The 26,357-nt window shown below is 51.8% G+C and overlaps 3 protein-coding genes and 2 non-coding genes across 5 annotated transcripts in view; 2 read left to right on the forward strand and 3 right to left on the reverse strand.

Annotated features, from left to right (window-relative positions):
• Positions 1 to 26,357, reverse strand: part of LOC102452245 (uncharacterized) — a 505,721-nt gene that overhangs the window by 447,616 nt on the left and 31,748 nt on the right.
• LOC102455228 (uncharacterized) overlaps positions 1 to 26,357 on the forward strand; it is a 58,380-nt gene that overhangs the window by 15,126 nt on the left and 16,897 nt on the right.
• On the reverse strand, positions 7,016 to 7,097 carry TRNAS-UGA (transfer RNA serine (anticodon UGA)). The gene has a single exon. It is a non-coding gene; the product is annotated as a tRNA-Ser (tRNA).
• Positions 8,254 to 8,326, reverse strand: TRNAF-GAA (transfer RNA phenylalanine (anticodon GAA)). The gene has a single exon. It is a non-coding gene; the product is annotated as a tRNA-Phe (tRNA).
• Positions 11,103 to 25,766, forward strand: LOC102454365 (zinc finger protein RFP-like). The gene is made up of 7 exons (XM_075914139.1): positions 11,103 to 11,679; positions 17,837 to 17,932; positions 18,503 to 18,733; positions 19,014 to 19,036; positions 20,160 to 20,275; positions 22,095 to 22,154; positions 23,366 to 25,766. Exons 1-7 carry the CDS (start codon positions 11,272 to 11,274, stop codon positions 23,878 to 23,880), a joined length of 1,449 nt encoding a protein of 482 aa, XP_075770254.1. The 5' UTR covers positions 11,103 to 11,271; the 3' UTR covers positions 23,881 to 25,766.

Raw genomic sequence — 26,357 nt, forward strand, 5'->3', positions numbered from 1 at the left:
GTCAGAGTAAGAAGTCCTCCAGCTCACCGTTATTTCAACATTATGTGGGAATAACTGCTTATAGCGTTAGTCCGAAATAACGGTGCTGTGTGGACATTGCCTAAGGACAAAGCCAAGCCAGGCCGAGTAGAACTGGAATGAGCCGCCCCAGGGGTGTTCACTGGAGGGTTGAGCATCTCCAATATGCAGGTTCAAAACTGTCCCATCTGCCTCCCAGTCTGGGGACCCCCATCCATACTGCTGTAGGTGCCAGTATTGCACCATATGGTGAAATCAGAACAGAGACAGATATTGTCAGTAAAGGCTCATCTCTGAAACCCTCTGGCTGCTGGGCCTTCCTCCCTTGCCCCACTGATGCTCCACAAGCATCTTCTCATTGCAGAGAACATTGCAAGACAGACTGTGACTAGCCTACCCATCTCTGGGCACCCAGGGGATGTTTGGAGTTTTGTTAACAACACTGAGCTTTGTACAAATAGCACAGGGAACATTTTGAAAAGCCAAAACCTTCTCACTCTGGGGCTATGTCTACATTGGCGAGTCTTGCACAAGAACATCTTGCACAAGGGTTCTTGTGCAAGAACTCTTGCTCAAGAACATGTCCACGCGGCCATGTGCTTTTGCACAAGAGCATCCATAGCAGTGTGGACGCTCTCTTGCACAAGAAAGCTCTGATAGCCATTTTAGCCATAGAGCTTTCTTGCACAAGAAACCCCTGCCGTGCGTCCACACTGCCCTCTTGCGCAAGAGCTCTTGCACAAGAGAGCTTACACTTGTTAGAAAAGAGCGTTGCTCTTGTGCAAGAAGCCCTCTCTTCCCACGCTTTACTGTAAATATTCTTGCACAAGAGCGAGCGGGCAGTGTGGACGCTCTACGGAAGAATGGCTGTTCTTGCACAAGAACCCGCCAGTGTAGACATAGCCTGGGTGTCTCTGGCCAGCCAGTGAGTGGCACAAAGTTTCCCAGCAGCACTGACTTTGAGTTGTTTAAAAAAAGACATTTAGGCTGTGTCTACACTGGCCAGTTATTCCGGAAAATCAGCCGCTTTTCCAGAATAACTTGCCAGCTGTCTACACTGGCCGCTTGAATTACTGGAAAAGCACTGATGATATAATGTAAAATCATCAGTGCTTTTCCAGAAAAACTATGCTGCTCCCATTCAGGCAAAAGTCTTTTTCCGGAAAACTGTTCCGGAAAAGGGCCAGTGTAGACAGCTGAGATTTCTTTTCCGCAAAAAAGCCCCAATTACAAAAATGACGATCGGGGCTTTTTTGCGGAAAAGCACGTCTAGATTGGCACGGACACTTTTCCGCAAAAAGTGCTTTTCCGGAAAAGCATCCTGCCAATCTAGATGCGCTTTTTCCGAAAATACTTCTAACAGAAAACTTTTCAGTTAAAAGCATTTCCAGGAAATCATGCCAGTGTAGACGTAGCCTTATAGTTCAAATGAAGTAGCCAACTGGTTAAAGTGTGGGATTGCTAATCCATTGTGTTCTGGATGCATGAGTTTGAATCCTACCCTCTTTGGTGTTTGCAGTCATTTCCCTTGCTTTTCACAGAGCTCTCTTCAGTTCAGTGACTGCCCCTTTCTGTAATGCTGCCTGCCCATAAACCCCTTCACACTGTCCTTGAGAAAGGTGAAGAACTCCACAGAGACACCGGCAGATATGACCCTCAATTCTTTCTGCCGGGGAAACATCAAAAAGCAGACTCCAGGCAGCCACGCTGTGGAGCTCTCTTGGAGATTGCCCCTGTCCCACCTGGATGTTGTCACAAACGCTCTGTGAGGTCACTGCCTCCCAAACCACCTTCAACCAATGAGCTGAGGTGCTGCAAAAGGCCTTTGTGATGTCATGTGGCCTTGCAAGGCTCATGGCCAGCCCCTTGGCATGCTTGAGCTGCTCCCCCTGTGTCACCCCCACTCAGGGCTGTAGTAAGTTGAGGTCAGTAACATGGAGTCAGCAGGCCTAAATAGAGGCCTATAACATGAAAACAGCAACAGGCCTGCAATCTAGTGAGCAAGACTTTGGTTCAGTAACAGGAGCCAAGAAAGAGGCCCTATTGATAACTGTGTGATTGTGTAAGTTAGGTCGAGCATGGAAGGACACAGGGAGGCACTGGGTACAGACTGTAAGCCAAAGGGGAGTAATGGAACATCTTAATAAGAAATGTCTTGGTACAAAAACTCTCTAAAAACTAATGCACATACCAACCTAGGTTCAGGACCAGGTCGGAATTGACAGCATGAAGGATAGTAAGTAAGTCCCCCTTCCATAAGGTGAGGGGTGGTAACTAGGCAACAGAGGGTGGTAACCTGGTGCGTAAAGAAATGATGTAAGTTGTTTGTACCTGTCTATAAAAGGACACCGCAGAGGGTGCTCTCCGGCCGACCTTGGGGGGGGGGGTGCACTAGGCGCCTGAACGGCAGGTGTCATTGCCTAAACTTACAGAGTGCACAGTAGCTTAACTTTGACTAACTGCTGTTAATATCTGTTATATGGCAATAGGCCTGCCCGGTGTTGGTACCTTGTCAACGCGGGCCATAGTGCCCAGTGGTGTAACATTGTACTGATCTCTGTTACCAACTGGTAGAGCTTCGCATTTGACAATAAACCTGCTCGATTGATTTCAAACCTTGCCTGCATCTGTCGTTTCTGGGGCCTCTCAGAGATCTCCTGTGTTGACCCAAGTGCACAGGGTCTAACACTCTAGATAAAGGGAGTACCCATTGTTACGCACGCAGCCGAAAGTTTAACAACGGAGTAGAGGTCCTGTCAGGAGCGCGCCAGGACAACCCTGACCAGACGACGCTGACACTGACAGTCCAGACCACCAAAGGTTCTGGGGCTAGGGAACATCACAGGCTGCTCAAGGTGCCACATGCAATCTGCAGACTTTAAGGCCAGAAGTGACAGTTAGATCCTCTAATCTGACCCCTCCCTGCATATCAGCAGCCTCCTGTGTGGCACAGCAGGTTTGCACCGAAGCACACCCCAGAAAGGCATCTGATCTGCATTGCCAGCCAGCCAGAGGAGAAGAAAGCACCACGCCCCTTGGTGTTGTCTGGGACCATAAACTAGAATAGTTTTACAGACCCTCTTTTGCAGCAGGCACTGTGGCTTACCTGGCTAATGCACCTCCCTAGTGAACAGGAGATCCTTGGTTCAACTCCCAGTAGTGCCTGGTTGTAGCCTTTGCTCACATTTTCCTGTGTTCATCTGGGACACAGAAGAGGCCTCCCCTGGCCACCTGTGTTACTGCTGGTTCAGGAAAAGGCTGATTGGAGAGGAGCAGTGGAAAGAAGGAAATCACAAGCCTGGAGCGGGTGAAGAGGATGCTAGGACTGGCACTGGCAAGGCAGGGCTCTGACTGCAATTGCTGGGACAGGAGAGACAGTGATACATGCCCTTGTGTGATCCCCTGGGGATGTCAGCACCCTGAGAGTGCTGCTCCTGCAAAAATGAAGTTTTTCACCTCCCTGGTGATGGGCAATGGGAGCAGCTGGGAGAAAAGTCCCAGAGAGCAGCCCCATGGCTAAGCTGGCCAAGGCACCAGCCAGGTAGGGTGGAGGTGAGGGATGCAGCACCCAGTGGTGCCTGACTAATGTGTCTGCTCTTCCCACCAGCCCTCGATATATAGCTGGAGTTGGCTTGTTTCTGTTGAGCTTGGCGGTGTCTTTATAGTGGGAGTACGTGGACAGCAAAGAGCAGGAGTACTGCACATGGGTGGGGGTGCCCTCTGGGTTCCATTTAGTGAGTCTCAGCTAGACTCACTAAATCAAACTCCGGAAGATCAATCACAGCAGCGGTGATCTTCCCTGGAGTGAAGAGGTGGCCTAAGGGTGCAATGAGATGCAGACACTACCAGCCCTGCTGCTGGTATACTCACAGGCTACGTCTACACTGGCATGATTTTCCAAAAATGCTTTTAACAGAAAAGTTTTCTGTTAAAAGCATTTTCGGAAAAATCACATTTAGATTGGCAGGATGCTTTTCCGCAAAAGCACTTTTTGCGGAAAAGCGTCCGTGGCCAATCTAGACGCAGTTTTCCGCAAAAAAAGCCCCGATCACCATTTTCGCGAATGGGGCTTTTTTGCGGAAAACAGTACTGTGCTGTTTACACTGGCCCTCTTGCGCAAATGATTTGCGCAAGAGGGCTTTTGCCCGAACGGGAGCAGCACAGTATTTCCGCAAGAACACTGACGCTCTTGCATGAAATCGTCAGTGTTCTTGCGGAAATTCAAGCGGCCAGTGTAGACAGCTGGCAAGTTTTTCCGCAAAAATCATCTGATTTTGCGGAAAATCTTGCCAGTCTAGACACAGCCACAGAGACTCTGCTGCTGATTGTGAAATAGAAGCACATTTTATTTAAACAGCTGCCGTATGAAAGCACCTGACAGTCACACGGATTAATGAATGATCTGTGTTAAAGGCCGGTTGCCTTTAATTAGAGCCCCAATGTATGTTGTGAGCACAGAGGAATATGCCCCAGGCAGGCTGATAAAGGTGCCTGGTGTGTTTTTGTAACAGGCTCCTGCCCACTTCCAGTTGATTTTTTAGTCCCATATCATGGCAATTCCTCCCCACCCCAGGCAATACAAACTAGTTCATTCCTCCCCCGCTAGATGTAGTTCTTATTCTTCTGCCACAGCACAGCCCATGGAGACCAAGGACCTGCCCGTGGGCTTTTAGATCACACCCTTGTTTAACGGATGGAAATAGAAACCAGACGCAGAGCAGGTTTGAACTGGTTTCGGCTGAGGGACAGGTTTGCCTGGTTTATGTGCATTCGTGGCACAGAGAAACATTAAGGGTTTGCAGCCATTTTCAGAATCCTCAAACAATGGAAATCTAGAATGTGACAAAACTGGAAAAGCAAATGTTTCCATTAAAGGTACTAATTTTTAAAAGGAGGAACTTGGATTTGAACCAAGGACTGTTAGATTTGCAAGCAAATACTCTACCACTGAGCTATACCCACAGAGCTGATATACTGCTGACTCACGGATCTTCAGGAAGCTCCATTTCTATTTCCAGACCAGAGGGATTCAAAATGAGGTTTGTTTAAACTTTAAATGTGCAGGTAAATGCCCTGGCTTGGACACCCACCCGCAATGTTTCTCCCTCTCACAGACCTGCCGCCTCTCCAGGAGGTAGATGAACTGCAGGTCCAGTACAGGACAGCTCTCTGCCAGCATGGGCAGCAGCCAATGTACCAAATATCGCTGCGTCTGATCCAATCTTGGGGACTGGGCAGTAACAAAAGAGTTTTGTATAAGACACATCTCAAGTAGGATGGACCAGCACTGACCCCAGATTCTGATTGGTCCTAACACGGGATTTGTCCTGAAAGCAGCAGAGCTGGGGCAGGACAGAGAGACATGAAGCAGCTGGAGGGAAGCCAGGAGTGCGAAGGGCCAGCTTGAGAGCTGAGAATCACAGGTGCCCACCAAAGGCACCAGCTGTAGGTCCCATGGTGTAAGGGTCAGGGCTCAGAACTCTGGCTCCTGCAATCTGTGTTTAAATCTCCATAGGACGTGCTGGTTTGCTGCAAAACCCTCACACCATGTACTTTGGCTTCCTTGTCCTGAGGTTCACCAAAGTGCATTTTATGCCACCTGCTGGGTGTCAGATGCCCAATGGAGCTCGGTCTCTTGTCTGGCTGGCTCAGGCATTGTCTACACTGCAGAGTTTTTGCTCCCAAACTGGCGGAGCGTCCACACCTCAAGCACATTTTTGCGTAAGAAAATGTACAGTGAATCAACAGAACAGAGGGGCTACGTTTACACTGGCATGATTTTCCGAAAATGCTTTTATCGGAAAACTTTTCCATTAAAAGCATTTTCGGAAAAGCGCATCTAGATTGGCAGGACGCTTTTCTGCAAAAGCATATTTTACAGAAAAGCGTCCGTGCCAATCTAGACCCGGTTTTCCACAAAAAAGCCCTGGTCGCCATTTTCGCGATCGGGGCTTTTTATGCGGAAAACAAATCTCATCTGTCTACACTGGCCCTTTTGTGCAAAAAGGAACTTTTGCCCGAATGGGAGCAGCATAGTATTTCCGGAAAAGCACTGACGATCTTACATGAGATCGTCAGTGCTTTTGCGGAAATTCAAGCGGCCAGTGTAGACAGCTGGCAAGTTTTTCCGCAAAATCAGATGATTTTGCGGAAAAACTTGCCAGTCTAGACACAGTCAGGGGGTTTTTCCGTATGGATATTCCTCTTTCTCTGAGGAATAACTCCTTTTTGCGCAGGAGCTCTTGTGCAAAAAGGTGTGTGTGGACAGGAAACGGGGTGGGGATGGGGTTGCACAAAAACAGCCAATCAGAAGAAGCACAGGTGCCTGGTGGCCATTCTGTGAATGACAATCAGAGCTTTCTTGCGAGAACACGTCCATGCAGTCTGGACGCTCTCTTGCACAAAAGCGCCTCGCTTTTTCAGTGCGCTTTTGTAGTGTGGAGACACTCTTGTGCAAGACGTTTTTGTGGAAGATCTCTTCTGCAAAAACTTCTTGCGCAAGAAGCCTGCAGTGTAGACGCAGCCTCAGTGGGGTAGCTGTGATAGGCTGGGGCTGTCACAGCTGCAGGACAGGTCACCCACATGGCCCCTGAGCTCAGCCCATGCTGGAGGCAGCCAGACAGTGTGAGCGGGCCAGAGGGGGGACACACGTATATTTGGGGAAGGGCCCTGAGTCCTGGCTCCCAGCCACACATCTTGGCACAAAGACCAAGGATCAGTGGAAGGAGAAGATGCTTCTAGCAGAGCTCTCGTCTTGCTTGCCAATGCTTCCATTGGGTTGACCTGATGGCCCAAACTCTTGTAGCCATAAGAGGGCAGGCTCTCCAGCCCACGCTGCTTCTGTCACAGTCAGGAGTGGATCAGCCCCCCTGGGTGAGTGGCAGGAGGCACCATCCCAGGTATCTGTCTGAAAGGAGCAGAAAGGGAGGGGGAGTACGTGGAGAGGGTCTCGGGGGCTGAGTTGCTCTGGTTAGGGCTGTGGCCAAAACACCAGCCTCGCTGTGAGCAGGATTTGAACCTGCGCAGGGACACCCTATTGGATTTCAAGTCCAACGCCTTAACCACTCGGCCATCACAGCTGAATAAGGCCCCGGGACTAGGGAAACTGGTCAATAATCCACGTGTGTGGACATCACCTGCCACACAGAATTCTAACAGCTCCCAGAGCACAGAGGGTGTTCGGGGGGTTCATTGCTGGGCTGTGGGGTGAAGCATCAAACCGGCTCCCTCCTGTGCGGCCTGTGAGTGTTGCAGAATCTGGTCACCTTGTGCCTGTGGCAACAGCCACACTGAGACCCTCTCCCCCCCTACCCCAATGAGCTGCCTGGACCTTGGCCGTGAAGCAGGAAGGGGCTGCAGCCGGCCAGGGAGCCCCCGGGCACCTGCGATTGCCGGCTTGGAAGTAAAAGGCAAGGCTGTGAGAGACGAGGCCCCTTGTCCCCTCCCCCATCCTGAGGCAACAGGGCTTCCTCGTCCCCTTTGAGCTTGTGCGGAGGTGGGCGACACGGGCCCAGCTGAAGGTTTTGCACTGGGGCTTGCACCCGAGCTGTCTGCCTCAGTGGGACTTGCTTCTTCCCCTCCATTCCTGCTTTACTCCCCCTCCTTTGGCAAGCAGTGCATAGGAGACAGCTGGACGAGCCGGCCTCCAAGGACAGAAGAGCCCGAGGCACAAGCTTCAAGCAGTGACAGGCCTGAGGCCCCTAGCTTGCCCAGGCTCTCACCAAGGGGCTTTCTGTGGTGCTAGGAGGTGGCGGGAATGCCAGACCAAGGCCAGTGGGAGACGGAGCAGCGCCTGCCAGGGCAGAAAGGGGAGCTGCAAAGAACAAGACACAGTGTTTCTGCCCGGTTTGGATCGAGGGTCCTTTTGCATGTGAAGCCCACGTGTTAACCCACTGTGTGGGTGGGTTTTTCTGCCCCTCCCCTAGGATGCCACCCACACAGGTGGCATTTGCCCTGACACTTGCAGATGGGCCAACCTGCACAAAACTGCAGCCCCTCGATGCCCTTCTGTGGCTCAGCCGGCAGAGTGGAGGCCTTGAATGGCTGTTTAACAAGAGAGCCTTCTGTGGCTGATTTGATTCCTGCTTAAAGGAGAAATTCTTTTTTCCTCCCCTGGCAGAGCAAGAGAGGGCTTACTGGGTCCCAGGTGGAGCAGCAAGGCAGACAAGGCCAATCTGGGACACCCTTCTGTGCTTTGGAGCCAAACAGGGGCTCAGCGTCAGGAAGAAAAACATCTGCCAAAGCCCGGGATTGAACCAGGGACCTTTAGATCTTCAGTCTAACGCTCTCCCAACTGAGCTACTTTGGCAGCTTTGATTACAGCTACTTCCACTTCTCAGAGAAGTTTTTCTCAGCCGTAGCACAAAAGCAAGAAGCTACTGCGAGTGGCCCACAAAGCAATACGAGATTTGCCTGCCTCCCTCATCTTGACTCTCTACTTTCCCCATTCCTGCCTCCTTTCCCACTGTCCCACTGGCTAAAAGGGACTGCGGCCGCCTGTGGCAGGGAAGTAGATGGGCAGCGAGACCCTAGTGGTAAGAGGACCCAGCCTTCTCTTTGCCACTTGGCCCTGGGTCCTACCTGCCAAACATTCACCCTGGTGAGGCGATTGGAAGTAAAAGGGGCATTTTCACACATACCTCCCTCCATGTCCTCTGGGATGGAATTCCAGCTTCTATAAACCAAATGTGTGGGTAAAGCCATTGGGATATTGAGAAATCAGGAGTCTAGGTAAGGCTTGAACTCCCAACCTCAGCATATGTCATCAGGGTGCTGTCTTACAAAGGCTGCATGTTAATCAGTTGCACCAGCAAGGTAGCTTCCCTACCAGGGCCCATCAGTGAGAGCTGAGTGAAGTAGAGGGAGGCAGGAACGGGGTGGGGAGAGAAGGCTCCATGACCATGTAAAAAGGACAGGTTCTGCCTTCACACTTTTTAATGTCCATAAGGGTGAGTAACGGTGTGAAGGGGGCGGAAAGCAGTGAGCAGGAGGCAGAGTTTTGGGTTTAGAGGCAACACTGCAGGGACGTGGCCTTGAGTGGAAGCAACTAGAGGTCCGGTGCTGGTGACCCCCCACATTTAGGGAGGTTCAGCTTCCCCTGGTAGGATCTTAAGACATCCCAGGAGATGTGACAAGGTGGAAAGGCAAGTGATGGGTAATGTGGCCATACAGTGAAGGGAGAAAGGAGCTTACCCCCTCCCCATATGCAAGGTTCAGGGGTGAATTCAGCAGATCCATCTCTGCCTTCAGCTACCCGAGAGGGGTTCTAAAAAGGATGGAGCCAGGCTATTCTCTGAGGGCACGTCTACACCCATGTTTCTCAACCTTTTTTTATACAGCACCCCTTTTTCAAAAAGAATTATGAGTCCCCCCAGTACCTACAGTTTTCAGACACACACATTTTGTTCTCCCATTGCAACACATTTGTTTAAACAACTTAATCTCAGCCAGACGGGGGATGACATTTTTGGGTGTAAAAAGTACAACAATAATAAAGCGCTGTAAAACTTAAAACAAAAATTCAGTTTTCTCCAAATTTCAGTTGTGTTGACTTCCCCCCTCTCCTCAAGACTTCTCTTGAGTGCCCCTAAGGGTACTCGTACCTCTGGTTGAGAACCACTGGTCTGTACTACAGCGTTATTTGGAAATAACTCACGTTATTTCGAAATAACAAGGGGAGTGGCCACACAGCAAGCCCATGATTTTGAAATAACGGGCTTCTTATTTCAAAGTATGAAGCCCTCATTTCACGAGGAATCAGGCCTCTTTCAAAATAGCAGTCGTGTGGCGGCTCCAGTGCTGCCATTTTGAAATAGCTCCTTCCCAGAGCCATTCAAAGTAATTGCTCCCCAATGCTTCCTGGGGCGCTCAATTGAGGTATCCCTGCCACATTAAGGGAGCCTGCCTCGCACTCATTTCAAGGCTCCCCGGTAGTGGGGACGTGCTGTTTCGAAATAGTTATTTAGGGAGTTGTTAGTCCAAAATAACATATTTGGAAAAAAAACCCTGTACAGTGTTTCTCAACCAGTGGTATCCTTAGGAGTACCCGAGAGAAGTCTGGGAGGGTATGTCAACACAACTGAAATTTGGAGGAAACCGAATTTTTGTTTTAAGATTTACAGCCCTTTATTATTTTTGTGCTTTTTATTATACCCAAAAATGTCATCTCCCGCCCGCCTACGATTAAGTTGTTTAGACAAATGTGTTGCAGTGGTAGAAAAAAAATGTGTGTGTCTGAAAACTGTAATTACTGGGGGTACTTATCTATCTATCTATCTATCTATCTATCTATCTATCTATCTATATATTGGAAAAAGGGGTACTTTATAAAAAAAAGTTGAGAAACACTAGAATAGGCAACCCCTTGAACGTGGCCAATTGGGCCCAGGACAAGGGAAGAAAGACAGGGCTGGCCCCCCAGGAGCTACAAATCTCGGTGCAAATAAAGAAAAAAATGCTTAAAAAGAAATAGCAATATTATCCAGCAAACTACCACAATGAGTACTGCCAAGAGTCACACAGCCCCTGCACCTGTGGGCTCATCCCCACAGGGAGGTGCTGATGACCAGGCGAAGCCACTGTGACCATAGGTGACTCCTGGTAGCACTCAGGAGATGCACCCCCCTCCACCAAAACCAGTGTTCCCTGTAAGGTGTGTGCTTGGGCGGCTGCCAAGCTCATTAGCAGAGTGCGCACGGTGAGGGTTGTTGGTTTTTTTTTCTCCTGGTGGTGGCCATTTGCACGTGCCTCGGTGCACATCAAATAATTATTCTGCATATGGATAAAATAAGTGTGCGTGGATGGGAAAATTAGAGGCGAACTTGCCCTGTATCCCCACCAAAATTTGAATTGCTTCCCTGCCCCTTTGGTGCCCTTTATGCACCCCTCCTGCACAGGCACTGGGCACCCCCCTGTCAGTGACTCCCCACCCTGAGTGGCACATTTCTCCCCAAAACCTCCAGCGCTCCAGTTTCAGACGGGGAAGCCTTGTTACTCTGTTTCAGCCAGAACAAGGACGCGTCCCGTGAACTTACAGATCTAACCAATGTATCTGGGTCTAAGCTTCCCTGGGCCAAATAAAATGTGAGCCTTTAGGTGCCCCAGGGATCTAGTGTTACCACGGGGCACCTCCCAGCTCCGCAAACAGCCTCCGTCAGTTGCAGGAAGGGAGAGGCCCCCTTGCTACAACAGGTGTGGCAAAGTCCTGAACTCAAGAAAGTGAAACTAGCCCCGTTCCCCAGCCCAGAGGCAGCCATGGCTGCAGAGAGCCCCATGGAAAGTCTCCGGGAGGAAGCCACCTGTCCCATCTGCCTGGAATATTTCACAGCCCCTGTCACTCTGGAGTGTGGGCACAATTTTTGCCAGATCTGCATCAGCCAGTACTGGGAGGGAGCCGGCCCCACCGCCTCCTGCCCTCAGTGCAGAGCAACCGTGCCACAGAGACCCCTCCGGCCCAACAGGCAGCTGGCAAACGTGGTAGAAATAGCCCGGAGGCTGAGTTTGCAGGACGCAGGTGGGGCCGGGGTGTGCAGGGAGCACCAGGAGGTGCTGAAGCTGTTCTGTGAAGAGGATCAAACCCCCATCTGCGTGGTGTGCGACAGGTCCCGGGCTCACCGCGCTCACACGGTGGTTCCTGTAGAGGAGGCTGCCCAGGAGTACAAGGTAGGGGACTGCTGCTCGGTCTAATGCAGAGCGACCCAACATGCGACCTGTTTATTTGCGGCCCACGGTGCGGTTTGGGTTTACACAGGGTTCAACACGCGGCCTGCAGGTAGGATCCTTTGAACTTGGCCTCCACTGGGAACACGCTCCACAGCTGGAACAGGTACAAAGAAGGGCCACTAGGATGAGCCGAGGAATGGAAAACCTGTCTTATGAAAGGAGACTCAGGGAGCTTGGCTTGTTTACTTTAACCAAAAGAAGGCTAAGGGGGGGGGGACATGATTGTACTTTTTAAATATATTAGAGGGATAAATACCAGGGAGGGAGAGGAATTATTTAAGTTTAATACCAATGTGGACACAAGAACAAATGGATATAAGCTGGCTAGTAGGAAGTTTAGACTTGAGATTAGACGAAGGTTTCTAACCATTAGAGGAGTGAGGTTCTGGAACGGCCTTCCAAGGGAAGTAGTGGGGGCAAAAGATCTATCTGGTTTCAAGATTAAACTAGATGGGTTTATGAAGGGGATGGTTTGATGAGATAACATGATCTTGGTAGCTAATTGGCCATTCATTATCAGTGGGAAATAGGTCAATGGAGGGATGATAGGAGTTAATGGGTGTCTGGCTGATGAGTCTTGCCCACATGCTCAGGGTTTAGCTGATCGCCATATTTGGGGTTGGGAAGGAATTTTCCTCCAGGATAGATTGGCAGAGGCCCTGGAGGTTTTTCACCTTCCTCTGTAGCATGGGGCGCAGATCACAGCTGGAGGATTCGCTGCATCTTGGGGTCTTCAAAGTATTTGAAGGCTTCAATATCTGAGATCTAGGTGAGAGGATTATTCTAGGAGGGGTGGGTGAGATTTTGTGGCCTGCACTGTGCAGGGGGTCAGACTAGATGATCATAATGGTCCCTTCTGACCTTAAAGTCTATGAGTCTATGAAGTGGGGCGAGCACTGAAAGATGCAAAGGGATGGGCTGACTGGAACAGACAGTGACAGGGTGTCGGCATTTCTAGCCCCTAGGGAGGAGGTGCCGGGAGCGCCAGGACAATGTGGGAAGTGCTTTCTATTCATGCCCCTCAGTGTGAATGAAGCTATTTGCATACATTTGCATACATATTTGCATATCTATGCAACCACACTTAAGTTGTGGCCCTCGGCATGTGCTGTGAGTATCCTTGTGGACCCTTGGGGCTTCCAAAGTTGAGTAGCTCTTGTCTAACAGGTAAAAACAATGAGAAGTCCTGTGGCATCTTATAGACTAACAGATTTATTGGAGCATAAGCTTTTGTGGGCAAAGACCCACTTCGTCAGATCTGTTAGTCTAGAAGGTGCCACAGGACTGCTCGCTGTTTTTGCAAATTCAGACTAACACAGCTACCCCTCTGATACTTGTGTAATGGATAATAACTTTGCATTTGATGGACAGATCTGACTGCATCATTCAGCCGTGTGCAGCCTTCTTTGCAGGAAAGTCGCTACACAAATGAATGATACCCGAGCCTGGCCAGAAAAAGGCAGCAGAGGAAGTTTTTAAGCTTGTCTGATGTGGGAAAGTTTTCTCTGAGCTGCTGAATCCTTTTCAAACCCGGTTCCCAGCAGTGACCGGTGGCAACTGTCTGCAGACCGGGAGCTGTGAAATGATCAGCGAGGTTTGACTGACAAGGGCTGCAGGCCAGTCTGTGAGGCTATGTCTACACTGCAGCGCTATTTCGGGATACCGGAGTGTCCCAAAATAGCTTTCCCCCATCTCCACAGCAAGACCGTTATTTCAAAATAAAACAGGCTCGCTATTCCGACATCCCTGTAACCATCCTTCATGAGGAGCAAGGGACATTTCCAATTAGCAGGTTATTTCTAAATTTGGTGCAGTGTAGACAGTGCCAAATTATGAAATAAGCTATTTCAAAATAAATGACACAATTCATGTAGCTCACCACCCCAAGGTGCCTTATCCTGCTGATCTTCAGCCCAGTGTAACACCACCCTGGAGTTGGGGGGATTTGAACTCATGAGCCTTAGTGGTAGAATCCAGCATCTTACCTGTGATGCTACTGGAAGACTCAAACTTCTAGCCTTACCTGCTTTGTCCTGCTTTCCTTAAGCCTGGCACTCGCTGCAGCCCTGGCAGGGTAGAGGTGGGAGCCAGGTAGCTCCCAGGGCTGGCAGGTAGTCTACATTGGTGCAATCTTGCGCAAAAGCAGTTGCTTTTGCACAAAAGCTTGCTGCCTGTCTATCCTGGCTGCGAGTTCTTGTGCAAGAGCACTGACGTTCTAATGTATGAAATCAGGGCTTCTTGCACAAGAACTATGATGCTCCCGCTCAGGAATAAGCCCTTTTGCTCAACTGTTCTTGCGCAAGAGGCCAGTGTAGACAGGCAACATGAATTTCTTGTGCAAGAAAGCCCGATGGTTAAAATGGCCATCGGAGCTTTCTTGCACAAGAGAGCATCTACACTGGCATGGATTCATGGATGCTCTTGCACAAAAGCACATCTCTTGTGCAAAGGCACATGCCAGTGTAGACGCTCTCTTCTGGAAGAGTTTTTGCACAAGAACTCCTCTGCAAAAGAGTTCTTGTGCAAGATCATGCCAGTGTAGACGTAGCCTGAGAGAGCTGCCTGCAGGCTGGAGAAGGGGAAGCTGTTCTCAAGGGTGTCACAGTGTTTATTGTCGTTGTTGACATCCCAGCAGCCCCTACATGCCCCAGATGAGATCTGACCTCAGTTGTGGGGCCCCCTGCATAAAACCCAGTGAGGGACAATTCCTGCCCTGAGCCATTTACACTCTAACTGGACAAGAGAGACAAAGGGTGGGAGGAGAAACTGAGGCACAGTGAGAGGAAGTGACTTGTCCAAGCCCACTCAGCAGTCAGTGGCAGAGCTGGGTACACCTCCCCAATTTTCCAAGGCCAAAAGCCAGTGTCCTAACCACTAGGCCACGCTGCCCCATTAGCAGCACTGAGTAGTGATGGAGTGCAGCCCTTAGGCGGGAAAGACGCCGTGATAACAGCCCAGGCCCAGCAGGGAGAAGAGGTTTCCGACTGGGATGCTGAGCTCCTGGGCTGCTCCATGAGGCGCTAAACTCAGATGCTGCAGCTGGCACTAGAGGAGGTCGCTGCAGCCGGCACTAGAGGAGGTCGCTGGGCTGGATGCTGGGTGGGACCCCCGACTGCCTTGAGTCTGCCAACAACAGGGCTCCAGGCAGTGCTGGGCCATGCCAGGTACCACTGGGATCCGACTGGGTTGGAGCAAAATTAACCCCGGGCCGGAACTGCCCAGTGCCAGTCTGATCTGCGCGAGTGGCCACGGACCAGCCAACGTGGTTTCGTTAGCCCCACCAGGCAGCCTTTGGGAATCTCCCAGAATGCACTGCTGCCAGGAGCTGTACCGGGGATGGAGCGGCGGTCCCGAGGGTGTTGTCCTAAACCTTTTTAGTGGCAGCGCTGGGGCAATCCCCAACTGTGCTTAACAGAACTGCTCAATTAGGGGAGTCACTGACCAGTCCCCAGAACACAGGACAGGCCCAGGCCCACCCTCACCCGTATCGGTCGGCCTCAGAGCACCTGTCCCTGCCTTTGTGAGACCGTCCCCACCTGCATCTTTCTGCATGGAGGGGCCACTCCTCCCTCCTGACCCCCTCCCTCACCGGCGTCCTGCTGCATCCTCGGCCTCCTCCTGCCTTTTTGCACTGGACAAAACCGTGTCCAGGGCTGAGTCCCTGCCGGACAGGGACAGAGCCCCACCCAGCTGGCACTGTGCAGATTAAAGCCAGACAAACTGCATCTGCACGGCTGCAAACAGAGTATGGGAGAGGGGAAAGGTTCTGGGGGTCCCAGGACTCCAGCTGCCACCGTTACCACAGTGGTTCCGGACGGGGCTCTGGGCCCTTTACATCACCACAGGAAAGTGTTCAGGGGGGCAGTGAGGACTGGATGCCCCCAGCCCTGCCCCTTCCACCCGAGGCCCCGTCCGGTCAGGGATTGTGGAGCTGCTCTTCCCACCTCCCAGCCCCCACCTGCCAGTGCCACTTTGCACAGGTGCCATGCAACACTGTCCGCTTGGCTGAGCCTCCCTGTATCTCACAGCTCCCTGTATCTCAGGGCTCCCTGTATCTCATGGCTTCCTGTCTCTCACAGCTCCCTGTATCTCATGGCTTCCTGTATCTCCCTGTATCTTGTGGAGTTTGCCTTGATGCTTAGACCAGCTCTATCCAACCCGTGCAGCCCTCAGGGCCTGAATTCCCAACCCATGTTTAAACCTTGGTGGCTTCTGGGAAGTGTGTCGCGTAGGGATTTAAATCTTCTCAAACACCAAAATGTGCATCTAGACTACACTCCTCTTTCGACAGAGGAATGCAAAAGAGGGAAATCGAAAATGCAAAAGAAGCACTGATTTACAAATCTCACGCTTCGTGTGCATAATCTCTTCTGATCACTTTTTTGGAAGAGATTTTTTTTGGAAAAAAAAAAAAAAAAGCAGTCGAAACGGGGTTCTTTCGGGGAAAAAAAAAAACCTTTTTCAAAAGACTCCTGTAAACCTCATTTTTTTTCAGGAATAAGGGTTCTTTCGAAAAAGGGTTGGGTTTTTTTCCAAAAGAACCCCGTCTAGACGCCTTTTTTTTTTTTTAAATCTGAAAAAGAGATCGGAAGAGATTGTGGAAATGAAGAGCGAGATTTGTAAACCAGCACTTCATTTGCATTTTCGATTTCCCTCATTTGCATTCCTCTTTCAAAAGAGGAATGTAGTCTAGACAAGTGTTTCGCAACCTTTTTTTATAAAGTACCCCTTTTTAAAAAAAAAAATTTTTTTTAAAGTACCCCCAGTACCTACAGTTTTCAGACACACAATTTTTTTTTCTACCATTGCAGCACATTTGTTTAAACAACTTACCATATTTTAGTGCATATCACCTGCTGGTTATATGCGTTTTTACAAACCCCGCAACTCCCCCGTGGGGTATACTCAGGTGCGGGATATACAAAAATTTTTAAACTCACCTGGTGAGTTCCTGCACAGCCTCCGAGTGGGGGAGCGCTCACCCCCCTTGTTCCTACACAGCCACAGGAACCAGGGGAGTGAGCGCTCCCCGCCCAGTGGCTGGAGGCTGACGGCTGTGCAGGAACTGGGAGATGAGAACTCCCCTGTCCCTTCCTGTGGCTGCGCAGGAACCGGGGGGATAAGCGCTCCTCCGCCCGGAGGCTGGAGGAACCGGGGCAGTGAGTGCCTGCAGGAACCAGGGGGCATTAGGCTGGCTAATTCCCCCCCCACACACACACACCCCGGCACCGTAAATTAGTGAATATCCCCCCCGGCACAGAAAAGTCTTGTAAACCCTGCTGGTTATACTCGTGCATGGGGTATACAAGATTTTTTTTACTCCATTTGGAAAAATCGCGGGGTATATTCGGGTGCGGGGCATATTCAGGTGCGGGATATATTTGCTAAAATACGGTAATTGTAGCCGGGCAGGTGATGAAATTTTTGGGGTGTAAAAATTACAAAAATAATAAAGCACTGTAAAACTTAACACAAAAATTCAGTTTTCTCCACATTTCAGTTGTGCTGACGTACCCCTTTAGACTTCTCTCGCGTACCTCTAAGGGTATTCGTACCATGGTTAAAAAACAGTGGTCTAGATGCACCCCAATTCACCCCCAGTATGATCCACAGCCTGTTGCATGCTGTGCCACTAATCAGTTCACTGATACCCATAAAGCTGGGTGATAATTGAGATCGCTCTCTAATTAGACCCGTCTAAAAAGACTCTGAATTGGTAACAGATCAGATGATGTCACACTCAGGGGCGGCCTGTGAGCCTAGGCAAACTAGGCAGTTGCCTAGGGCGCCGCCGGCCCCGGCGCCCCATGATGATGTCACGGGGCGCCAGGGGTGCCCCCTGATTACGTCACAGCCATTGACGGCCGTGCAGGCGGGGACGCCGATTGCACCTTCTGCCTGGGGCACCAGCTGCCGCAGCTGGCCTCAGGCTGCTCCTGGCCACAGCCCCTGTCTCCATTAATAAGGTTTCATCTCCTTGGTGGGCCCGGCTGTCACACAGCGACTGGGACCAACACTCACTTTGGCTTTGCATGGAAAAATGCCCCGTTCCTCACTCCTCCCCACGAAACCTCCCCACTCATGTCTGTTTCTTCAGGAGAAATGTCAGGCCCGTTTGAAGACTCTGAGGGAGGAGAGAGAAAAGCTACTGGGATGGAAAGCGACAGGAGAGAGGAGAAGCCAGGAGTATCTGGTAGGTGCCTGTGGTTATGAAGGGGCTGGGGCAGACAGGGGGAGGGCCGTTTGGAGGCAGACTCCTGTGTGGCCTTGGGAAAAGTGGGAGAGTGAGTTTCTCCAAGACCATGGATTGCTGGGTTAGATCCACGTGTGGACAGGCCCTCAGCTGAGTTAATGTGACTTTCCCAGAAATCATCCCTCAGGGAGCTGAATGGTCCCGTGAAGGGCTGTCGGCTGGGTCTGGCCACTTGGTGCACTAACTTTTTTGTTTCTTTTTTGTCCCCTGGCATCTCTGCCAGGCTGGGGCTGAGTCCTGCCTCCTGCTGCTCTGGTTGTGAATTCCTACAACCCATGAATAACAAAACACGCTGCCCACGATGGGCAGGGAACCGTCCCTTTCAGAGGGACCCAGGGGCCGAAGGGGAAGCTCGAGAGATTCCTCTGCCTTGTTCCCACAGAGTAGAGTCAAATGTCAGAAATTTGAGGGTTTTCCAAGAAGTTGTCCCTGCTGCGCACTCAGCTCCCCATGAAAGGGCCCCGGGCTCCATTCATGCCCCTGACCAGCCCTTTCCTTGTTTTCATCCAGAAACAGACACAAGCCGAGAGGCAGAGGATTGTGGCCGAGTTTCAGCAGCTGCGGCAGTTCCTGGAGGTTCAAGAGCGACTCCTGCTGGCCCAGCTGGAGAAGCTGGACGAGGAGATTGTGAGGCTCCAGGCTGACAATGTCCGGAAACTCTCCGCGCAGATTTCCTGTCTCAGCCAGCTGATCGGGGAGCTGGAGGGGAAGTGTCAGCAGCCAGCGTGTGAATTCCTGCAGGTGAGACTGAGGGAGAAACATCCCAGCTCCACGCACAGGGAAGGGAGGCTCCTGAATCACAAGCGCTGGGGTCACAGCCGTCAGATCTGGGTGTAACTGGGCGTGTGCATTGCTGACATGTGAGTGACTGTTGTGCTTTGCAGAGCTACAGGCACAGAGATATTAGAGATGGCAAAGCCCCATTCGCTCAGGGGAATCACAGATTTGTGAAATCCCTTCTCTAGCCCCTGTGTGTGTCCGATGGGGCTGAGATTCTTTTTTTTCTCTCTCTCCCCTCCAGGATGCCAGAAGTGCTTTGAGCAGGTAGGTGGCTCCCTCACCCCCCTCACGCTGCCCAACTCTGGGAAGGAGCTTGGAGCTGATGTGAGCACCACATCCCCCCAGGGCTCTACAGCCAGATGTGAAGGGAAGGGCACAGGCTGGGCACAAACCTCCATGGTCAATTTCAGCCCGAGGGTCTCACGCTGGCACAGCAGACTCTGGAATTCTCCATTCAGGGGCACAGTCTGACCTCAAGTGTTTCCTAGAGCTGTCGCCTCCCTGGGGACTGGCTGCCTCCCGACTGTGTGTGGGGGTGGAACATGGGCCTGTCACTGCTGGGCGTTGGGCACCGTTCAGCCTAAGGCAGTAAGGGTCAAGAGTCTTTCCCGCCCAAGGGCTGTTTGGAGACCTGTGTGGCATGAGCTGGGGAGGGGGGAGCTGGTGTCTCAGTCTTGTTCCGAGCGGGCAGATTCCCACAGCCCTTCCCCTGGGAACCTCCTGTTCCTCAGCGCCTGGAGGCCCACACGTGAGCTGGCCGTGGAGTCTCAATTCCCCTTTTGTCCCCAGAGCTGATCTCCCCAGGCCAGATTTCAAGAATATTAAGGCTACGTCTAGATTGGCAAGATTTAGAGCAAATACTCTAAACGCAAGAGTTTTTGCGTTTGAGTATTTGAGTAAGAGAGTGTCTACACTGGCATGTGCCTTTGCGCGAAAGATTTGCTTTTGTGCAAAAGCATCCGTGCCAGTGTAGACGCTCTCTTGGGCAAGAAAGCTCTGACGGCCATTTTAACCATCAGGCTTTCTTGCGCAAGAACTTGATGTTACCTGTCTACACTGGCGTCTTGCGCAAGAACACTTGCACAAGAGGACTTATCCCTGAGCAGGAGCGTCAGAGTATTTGCGCAAGAAGCCCTGATTTCATACAGTAGAACGTCAGTGTTCTTGCACAAATACTCGTGGCCAGTGTAGACAGGCGGCAAGATTTTGCGCAAAATCATGCCAATGTAGACACAGCGTAAGAAATCCGTTGAGGGGAAGATTGAATGGCCAGGGGAGAAGCACAGAGATTCTAACTCCAAGCCCATGAGAGCAGTGACTCGGTAGCCAGAACTGAAGAAGTGAGTCACTCAGTGCAGTATCACCCTGTGACATTGTTTCTCTCCAGGTGTGAGACAGGGCAGTTCCAGCAGCCCGAGGAGATTTCTCTTGAGCTGGAAAAACGAATCGGTGGTTTCTCCCAGAAAGCTACTGCCCTGTCGGAGAGTCTGAGGGAGTTCAAAGGTACCTAGAAGGGATCAAGGAGGAGAAAGTGACCGTTTAGATTTTGAGGGCTGCCCTTTAGGCCCCAGGGCTTGGTTCTCAGAGCGGCTGGGCCCCCTGCCTGGAAGTAGCCCATACTCTGGCACAGTTCAGAGCTGCCTCTGGAACCAAGGCTGCCTCTGTTTTAAGCAGCCCTCAAGCATGACGTCAGGGGTTCCAACTTTAGGGTGGGCTACTGACTCCTCTGCTCTCCATACATGGATTGAATGACTTGAACGACAAGCCGTCAATGAAAGGCCATTTCTTAGACCTGCACCCAGCCTGTCACAGAGCCCCTTCTAAACAGTAAGAGCTAGGACCAGCCAGTTCGGAGCACAGCTTCCTCTTGCCACCCCTTAAAGCAAGGTCAGGGTTTGGTTGTGCCAGGACAATGGGATGTGCCCAGAATGGGATTGTTTCTCAGAAAACCAGAAAACAAAGCAAATCACCAGGCAGGTGTAGGGGGCTGTCTGAGGGCATGGCCCCCAGGACTGTTCCAAACCCAAGCCTCCTACCACCTAGGTACAATTTAGGGAAGACCAGGAGCTGCAGAAGCCATGGAGAGAGGCTTCTTGCCTGGCCCCAAGTGGCTGCAGTGAGAGATGGCTGGGGTTGTCTGGGGCATCCTGCCTGCTTAACCCCTCACCCCCAGCCTCAGCCCCCAAGCAATGATTTAAATGAACCATAAGAACATAAGAAGGGTCAGACCAAAGGTCCATCCAGCCCAGTATCCTGTCTGCCAATAGTGGCCAATGCCAGGTACCCCAGAGGAAGTGACCTGAACAGGTAATGATCAAGCGATCTATCTCCTGCTATCCATCTCCACCCTCTGGCAAACAGAGGCTAGGGGCACCATTCCTTACCCATCCTGGCTAATAGCCATTACTGGACTTAACCTCCATGAATTTATCTAGCTCTTTTTTAAACCCTGTTATAGTCCTGGCCTTCACAGCCTCCTCAGGCAAGGAGTTCCACAGGTTGACTGTGCGCTGTGTGAAGAAGAACTTCCTTTTATTTGTTTTAAACCTGCTGCCCATTCATTTCATTTGGTGACCCCTAGTTTTTATATTTCAGGAATAAGTAAATAACTTTTCCTTGTTCACTTTCTCCACACCATGTACGTTTTCATTTTATTTCAATAATAAACCCACAACAATGAATTGAGTTAAGGAGTTGAGTGGCACTGGCTAAATCTTCTAGTCTAGACTATCGCACAAGAGACCCAGAAATCTTCTATTATTAAATACCGGTGTTTGTCTCAGTGGCTACGTCTAGACTGGCATGATTTTCTGGAAATGCTTTTAATGGAAAAGTTTTCCATTAAAAGCATTTTCGGAAAAGCGCGTCTAGATTGGCCATGGACACTTTTCCGCAAAAGCACTTTTTGCGGAAAAGCGTCCGTGGCTAATCTAGACGCACTTTTCCGCAAGAAAGCCCCGATCACCATTTTCGCAATCGGGACTTTTTTGCGGAAAACAAATCTCAGCTGTCTACACTGGGACTTTTGCGCAAAAGCTTTGCGCAAGAGGGACTTTTGCCCGAACGGGAGCAGCATAGTATTTCCACAAAAAGCACTGATTTCTTACAGTAGGAAGTCAGTGCTTTCGTGGAAATTCAAGTAGCCAGTGTAGACAGCTGGCAAGTTTTTCCGGAAAAGCGGCTGATTTTCCGGAAAAACTGGCCAGTCTAGACACAGCCAGCCTGTTCTGTCATAGTTTAAATGCAGTCTGTGTGGAGGGGGATGCTGTTATAAATATGAGAGCCTGAAATCTCACCTCCTTTTTATCCTTTTGCCCACCAGACACTCTGCCATTTGCCCTGGAGGGAGCAAGAGGAAAATCCCTAGGAGCATTCAGACAGGGTGAGACTTCAAGTGGAGATTAAATTAAATATTTAAATGTCTTTAAAAGAAGAGAAAATTCCAGTGAAAGCATTTTCCTGAGACTGTAGCTAAAGTTACCAACCAAACCCACAGCGACCGTGCCACGCTCAGCCCTGAAACTAACCCACTGACCAGTGAGGAGACCCAGAGGCACATGTGACCAGGGGGCCTGTGGCCTGCCCATTTTAAGAAGTGGCCTTCCTACATCTTAACATGAGGATAGTCTGGGGACTGTGACCCCACAAGCTGCAAGCCCTGGGCGGGGCTGGAGCTTTGCAGACAGGGGCTGCGCTTTGTGGTGGGGCATCTGATCAGCTCTCTCCCCCACCCCCTGCCCTCAATGAAATACAGCCCCTGCCTGGGGCAGAGGCAGCCTCTTCCCTGTGCTGGTCCCTCCCAGTGGTCTCACCTCTGCGCCTCTTCCTCCCAGGCCTTGGCCAGGCTGGAAGGCAGAGCTGGTCTGGTCCCCATTGAGCCTGGGCAGCTTTGAAGAGCCCTGGACCCTCCACCTGCCCTGGGCAGGCACTTCAGGGAGCAGGCATGTGGGCTGGGGGCTGCTCTCAAGGCCCCTGGATCTTGACCCAGGCCAGGTAGAGAGTCAGAGTCTCTCCACAGCAGCCAAGGCTCCCAGTCTGGCCAAGGGGTGGGGCCTCAGTCGCAAGAAAAGTGGGGCAGAGCCATGGAAGATCATGGGCTCTGGAGCCTCGTATCCTCCCCCCCCCCGCAACACACACCCACCCATCACATATGACCAAGATTCCAGAACTCCCGGGGGGACCCCTAGCTGATGTGACCAAGATTCCAGAACTCCCGGGGGGGAATCCCCAGCTGATGTGACCAAGATTCCGGAACTCCCAGGGGGATCCCCAGCTGATGTGATACACACACATTCCTGACACCCACGTTGGGGCTGAGTTCCTGCCCAGGCGGCTGCACCGATACCCGCTCCCCGAGTAGCACCCGCCCCAAGCTCTGCACACAAGCGAGGAAACGGATGAAGTGGGTCCAACTCCACCAGGTGAGGCACTGCAGTGACAGCTCGGCTCAGCCTCAGGGGCCGAGGGCGGAGGCAGCTCCTGGGAACCCAGGCCCGTCCCAGCCACAACAGGGCTGCTGGGGTGGGTGAGAAATGGCCCCAGCATCTCCCTGGGCTGAGCTTGGCCCCTCACACTCTGATTCTCTCCCCGCAGTGACTGTGACTCTGGATCCAGACACGGCTCATCCTGACCTCGTCCTGTCCGGGGATCGGAAAGGTGTGAGGCAGGCGGACACACGGAAGCCACGGCCCAAGAACCCTGAGAGATTTGACTCTGAGCTCTGTGTGCTGGGCTGTGAGAGATTCACCTCGGGGAGACATTGCTGGGAGGTGGAGGTGGGGAATGGGGGATACTGGGCTGTGGGGGTGGCCAGAGAGTCTGTGAACAGGAAGGGACAGATCAGTCTTACCCCAGAGGGGGGGATCTGGGCCGTGCGGCTGTGTGGGGAGCATTTCCTGGCTCTCGCCTCCCCTGCAACCTCCCTACCCCTGAGCCGGGCCCCCAGCAGGATCCGGGTTTGCCTGGACTGTGACCGGGGGCAGGTGACATTTATAAATGCTGGTGACGAGGCCCCGATCTTCACTTTCCCACCCGGCTCCCTCCTGGGGGAGAGAATCCGCCCCTGGTTCCGGGTGGGGCTGGGATCCCCGCTCCAACTGTGTCCCTGAGACTCCCAGGGGGCACTCTGGCCTCACACACCCCAGTCTCTGTCTCGTCTCCCTGTGCACTGGCTGTCTTGCTGTCTCGGTGACGACCCTGGAGGCAGCTGCAGGTCTCAGCTCTGGGCAGCCTCTGGCCTTTCCCACCCCAGAAAGCACCGAGCCACAGGGGCAGATGTGGGGCCAGGCAGCTGTGGGGTGGCAGAGCCACGGCTAATTACAGTTCATCTTCAAGTTTGACACAATCAACTCAGGATTAAACAAAGACTGTGAATGGCTCGCTAACTACAAAAGCAGCTTCTCCTCTCTTGGAATTCACACTTCCAGGTCAGCTACTAGAAGTGGGCCTCATCCTCCCTGATTGGATCCACCTCATCTCCAGCCTGATCCTGGCCTTCATATTTATACCTGCCTCTGGAAATTTCCACTACATGCATGTGATGAAGTGGGTCTTTGCCCACGAAAGCTTATGCCCCAACACTACAGTTAGTCTATAAGGTGCCACAGGACTCGTCTCCACTTTAGCTAATGAATTGGGGTTTGGGGAGAAGCTGAAGGCTCTGCACCCGCAGGGCGCCTGGAAGAGGGAGACCCGGGGATCAGGGATTATGCATTCACTCCGATACCACAGTAGAAATGAGGGGCTAACGCAGACCCCATAGAAAGGGCTTTCCCATCTGCGCAGTAAATCTGCCTCTGGGAGAGGCCGTAATTAAAGTTTTCACAGCTGGGAGGAATGTCGCCAGGCCAACCTAATTTTCATATGTCAACCGGGACACAGGAAGAATAAAGCCGTACGCCTACGCTCCAGTCGCTACTAGAGCACAGGGCTCCCTGCCCACACAAAGGTGGGGCTCTGGGAAAGGGAGCTGCCGGCTGCTTTTTGTTTCTACCCTGTTCAGGGCACAGGAATGTGCCGACGTTGTTTGTAAATAATAAAGTTTGCACCAAAGAAACCCCCCCGACGCCTACAATTAATGTCTCCTGCCAGTGGCAGAACCGAGCGAGGCCCCAAAGACTGGCTGGGGGTTGAGGCCAAAGGTGCCAGGGTACTTCCTGTGTCGGGATCTAGCCCCACGGCAGCAAACGTGTAGGTAGGAACATTTGCAGAGAGCCCGGCGGCTCAGAACCTGGGCCGAGAAGCAGGTCGCGGCTCACTGGGGATTTCAGCATGTGCAGCTCTGTGTGCCGAGCCGACCCCAACGTCCCTGCTCTCCAAGCCAACGCGCCTCCCCCAGAGTCACACAAACCCCAACATGGAGCCCTGGCTTGTATTTCCCCCCAGCAGCACCAGCCCCACTGGGGTTATAGGCTCAGGACTGGCCCGAGGAGACAAAATGGCAGGAGGAGATGGGGGCAGCTGGAATGCGGGGGGGATGGGTCAGATTGTTATTCCCCCTTCTGCATATGGAGGGTTACAAATTTAAACCTAGAACCCTTTTAGCTCTTAGGGAGTGTTTTTCAAGGGGCTGGGCTGTGACCCTCAGCGTACGTCTAGACTGGCATGTTTTTCCGGGATACCTGCCAGTCTCACCTGCCATTGCTTGACATGCCCAGAGGAGGAAGGTGGGTCAGGCTCTAGTCTGTGACTCTGCCCTGACTATTAAGTCTGGCTCTGCTGCTCCTTCCTGGAAACAGCCTGGGGGCAAGAGGAAGAGCCTGGCAACAGCCGATACAGGAACCAAACGTGTGGGCATCAGATGAAGCAGTGCAAGACACAAACTCATCCCCCCTCAATCTCTAGCCAGGCTGTTAAAGACGAGGACCCCAACATACAGCAGCCACCCCACAGAACCAGCTGGGCCAAACAGCTAACTCTATTGGGCATCAGTCACCCAAGAGAGGGGAAAAACCTCACTCTGGGGCATTTAAGGAAGCCGAGCATTTTGGTTACCCAGGGTTTGCCTCTAAACTTCTCCCCAGAAGATCCCACTCAGATCTGTACTCCGATAGCAGGATTCAATGCCCTGAGTACAGCCCCTTACACCATGGGACCCACAAGCATGTCATTCTCTGGGCCCCTGTGACTCTTGGCTGGTAGATTTACCATGTACACTTCTTGCTGCCCTTCCTCTCAGGGCACTCCCTCCTGGCCCCATCTCTGCAGCTCTCCTGCCGACGAGCATGTGCCTGGCCTGGGGTGGGAATTGGACACAGCCAGCTTTTGCAGCCCTGCCTGAGTCGCCACAGTCTTGGGTAGCAGCTTGCAAGGGTGGCAGATGGGTAGGAATTTTGGTGGTGCCCTGAATGCCCATCTGCACTTGAAAGGGAATCCTCTGAACTGTCATTCATGTTAAAATTCGACACTTTCCAAAAAGGACTCAACAAACACTTGAACTATCTCACCCATTACCAAGATAGTTTCCCCAATTATCACCTCTAATACCATTAACTCACAAACATCCCACTCTCCCTACCTCTAATATCATCAATTCACAGACACTTACCTTCCTTCCTTCCCCCCCCCCCCCCCGCATCCCCCTCCT

The sequence above is a fragment of the Pelodiscus sinensis genome, chromosome 32, assembly GCF_049634645.1.
Source record: "Pelodiscus sinensis isolate JC-2024 chromosome 32, ASM4963464v1, whole genome shotgun sequence".
NCBI lineage: Eukaryota > Metazoa > Chordata > Testudines > Trionychidae > Pelodiscus > Pelodiscus sinensis.

Coding starts and splice junctions, on each gene's coding strand:
- LOC102454365 (XM_075914139.1), top strand. CDS start 11,272: ATGGCTGCAGAGAGCCCCATGGAAAGTCTCCGGGAGGAAGCCACCTGT. Junction 11,680..17,836: donor AGGCTGCCCAGGAGTACAAG/GTAGGGGACTGC, acceptor CTGTTTCTTCAG/GAGAAATGTCAGGCCCGTTT. Junction 19,037..20,159: donor GCCAGAAGTGCTTTGAGCAG/GTAGGTGGCTCC, acceptor GTTTCTCTCCAG/GTGTGAGACAGGGCAGTTCC.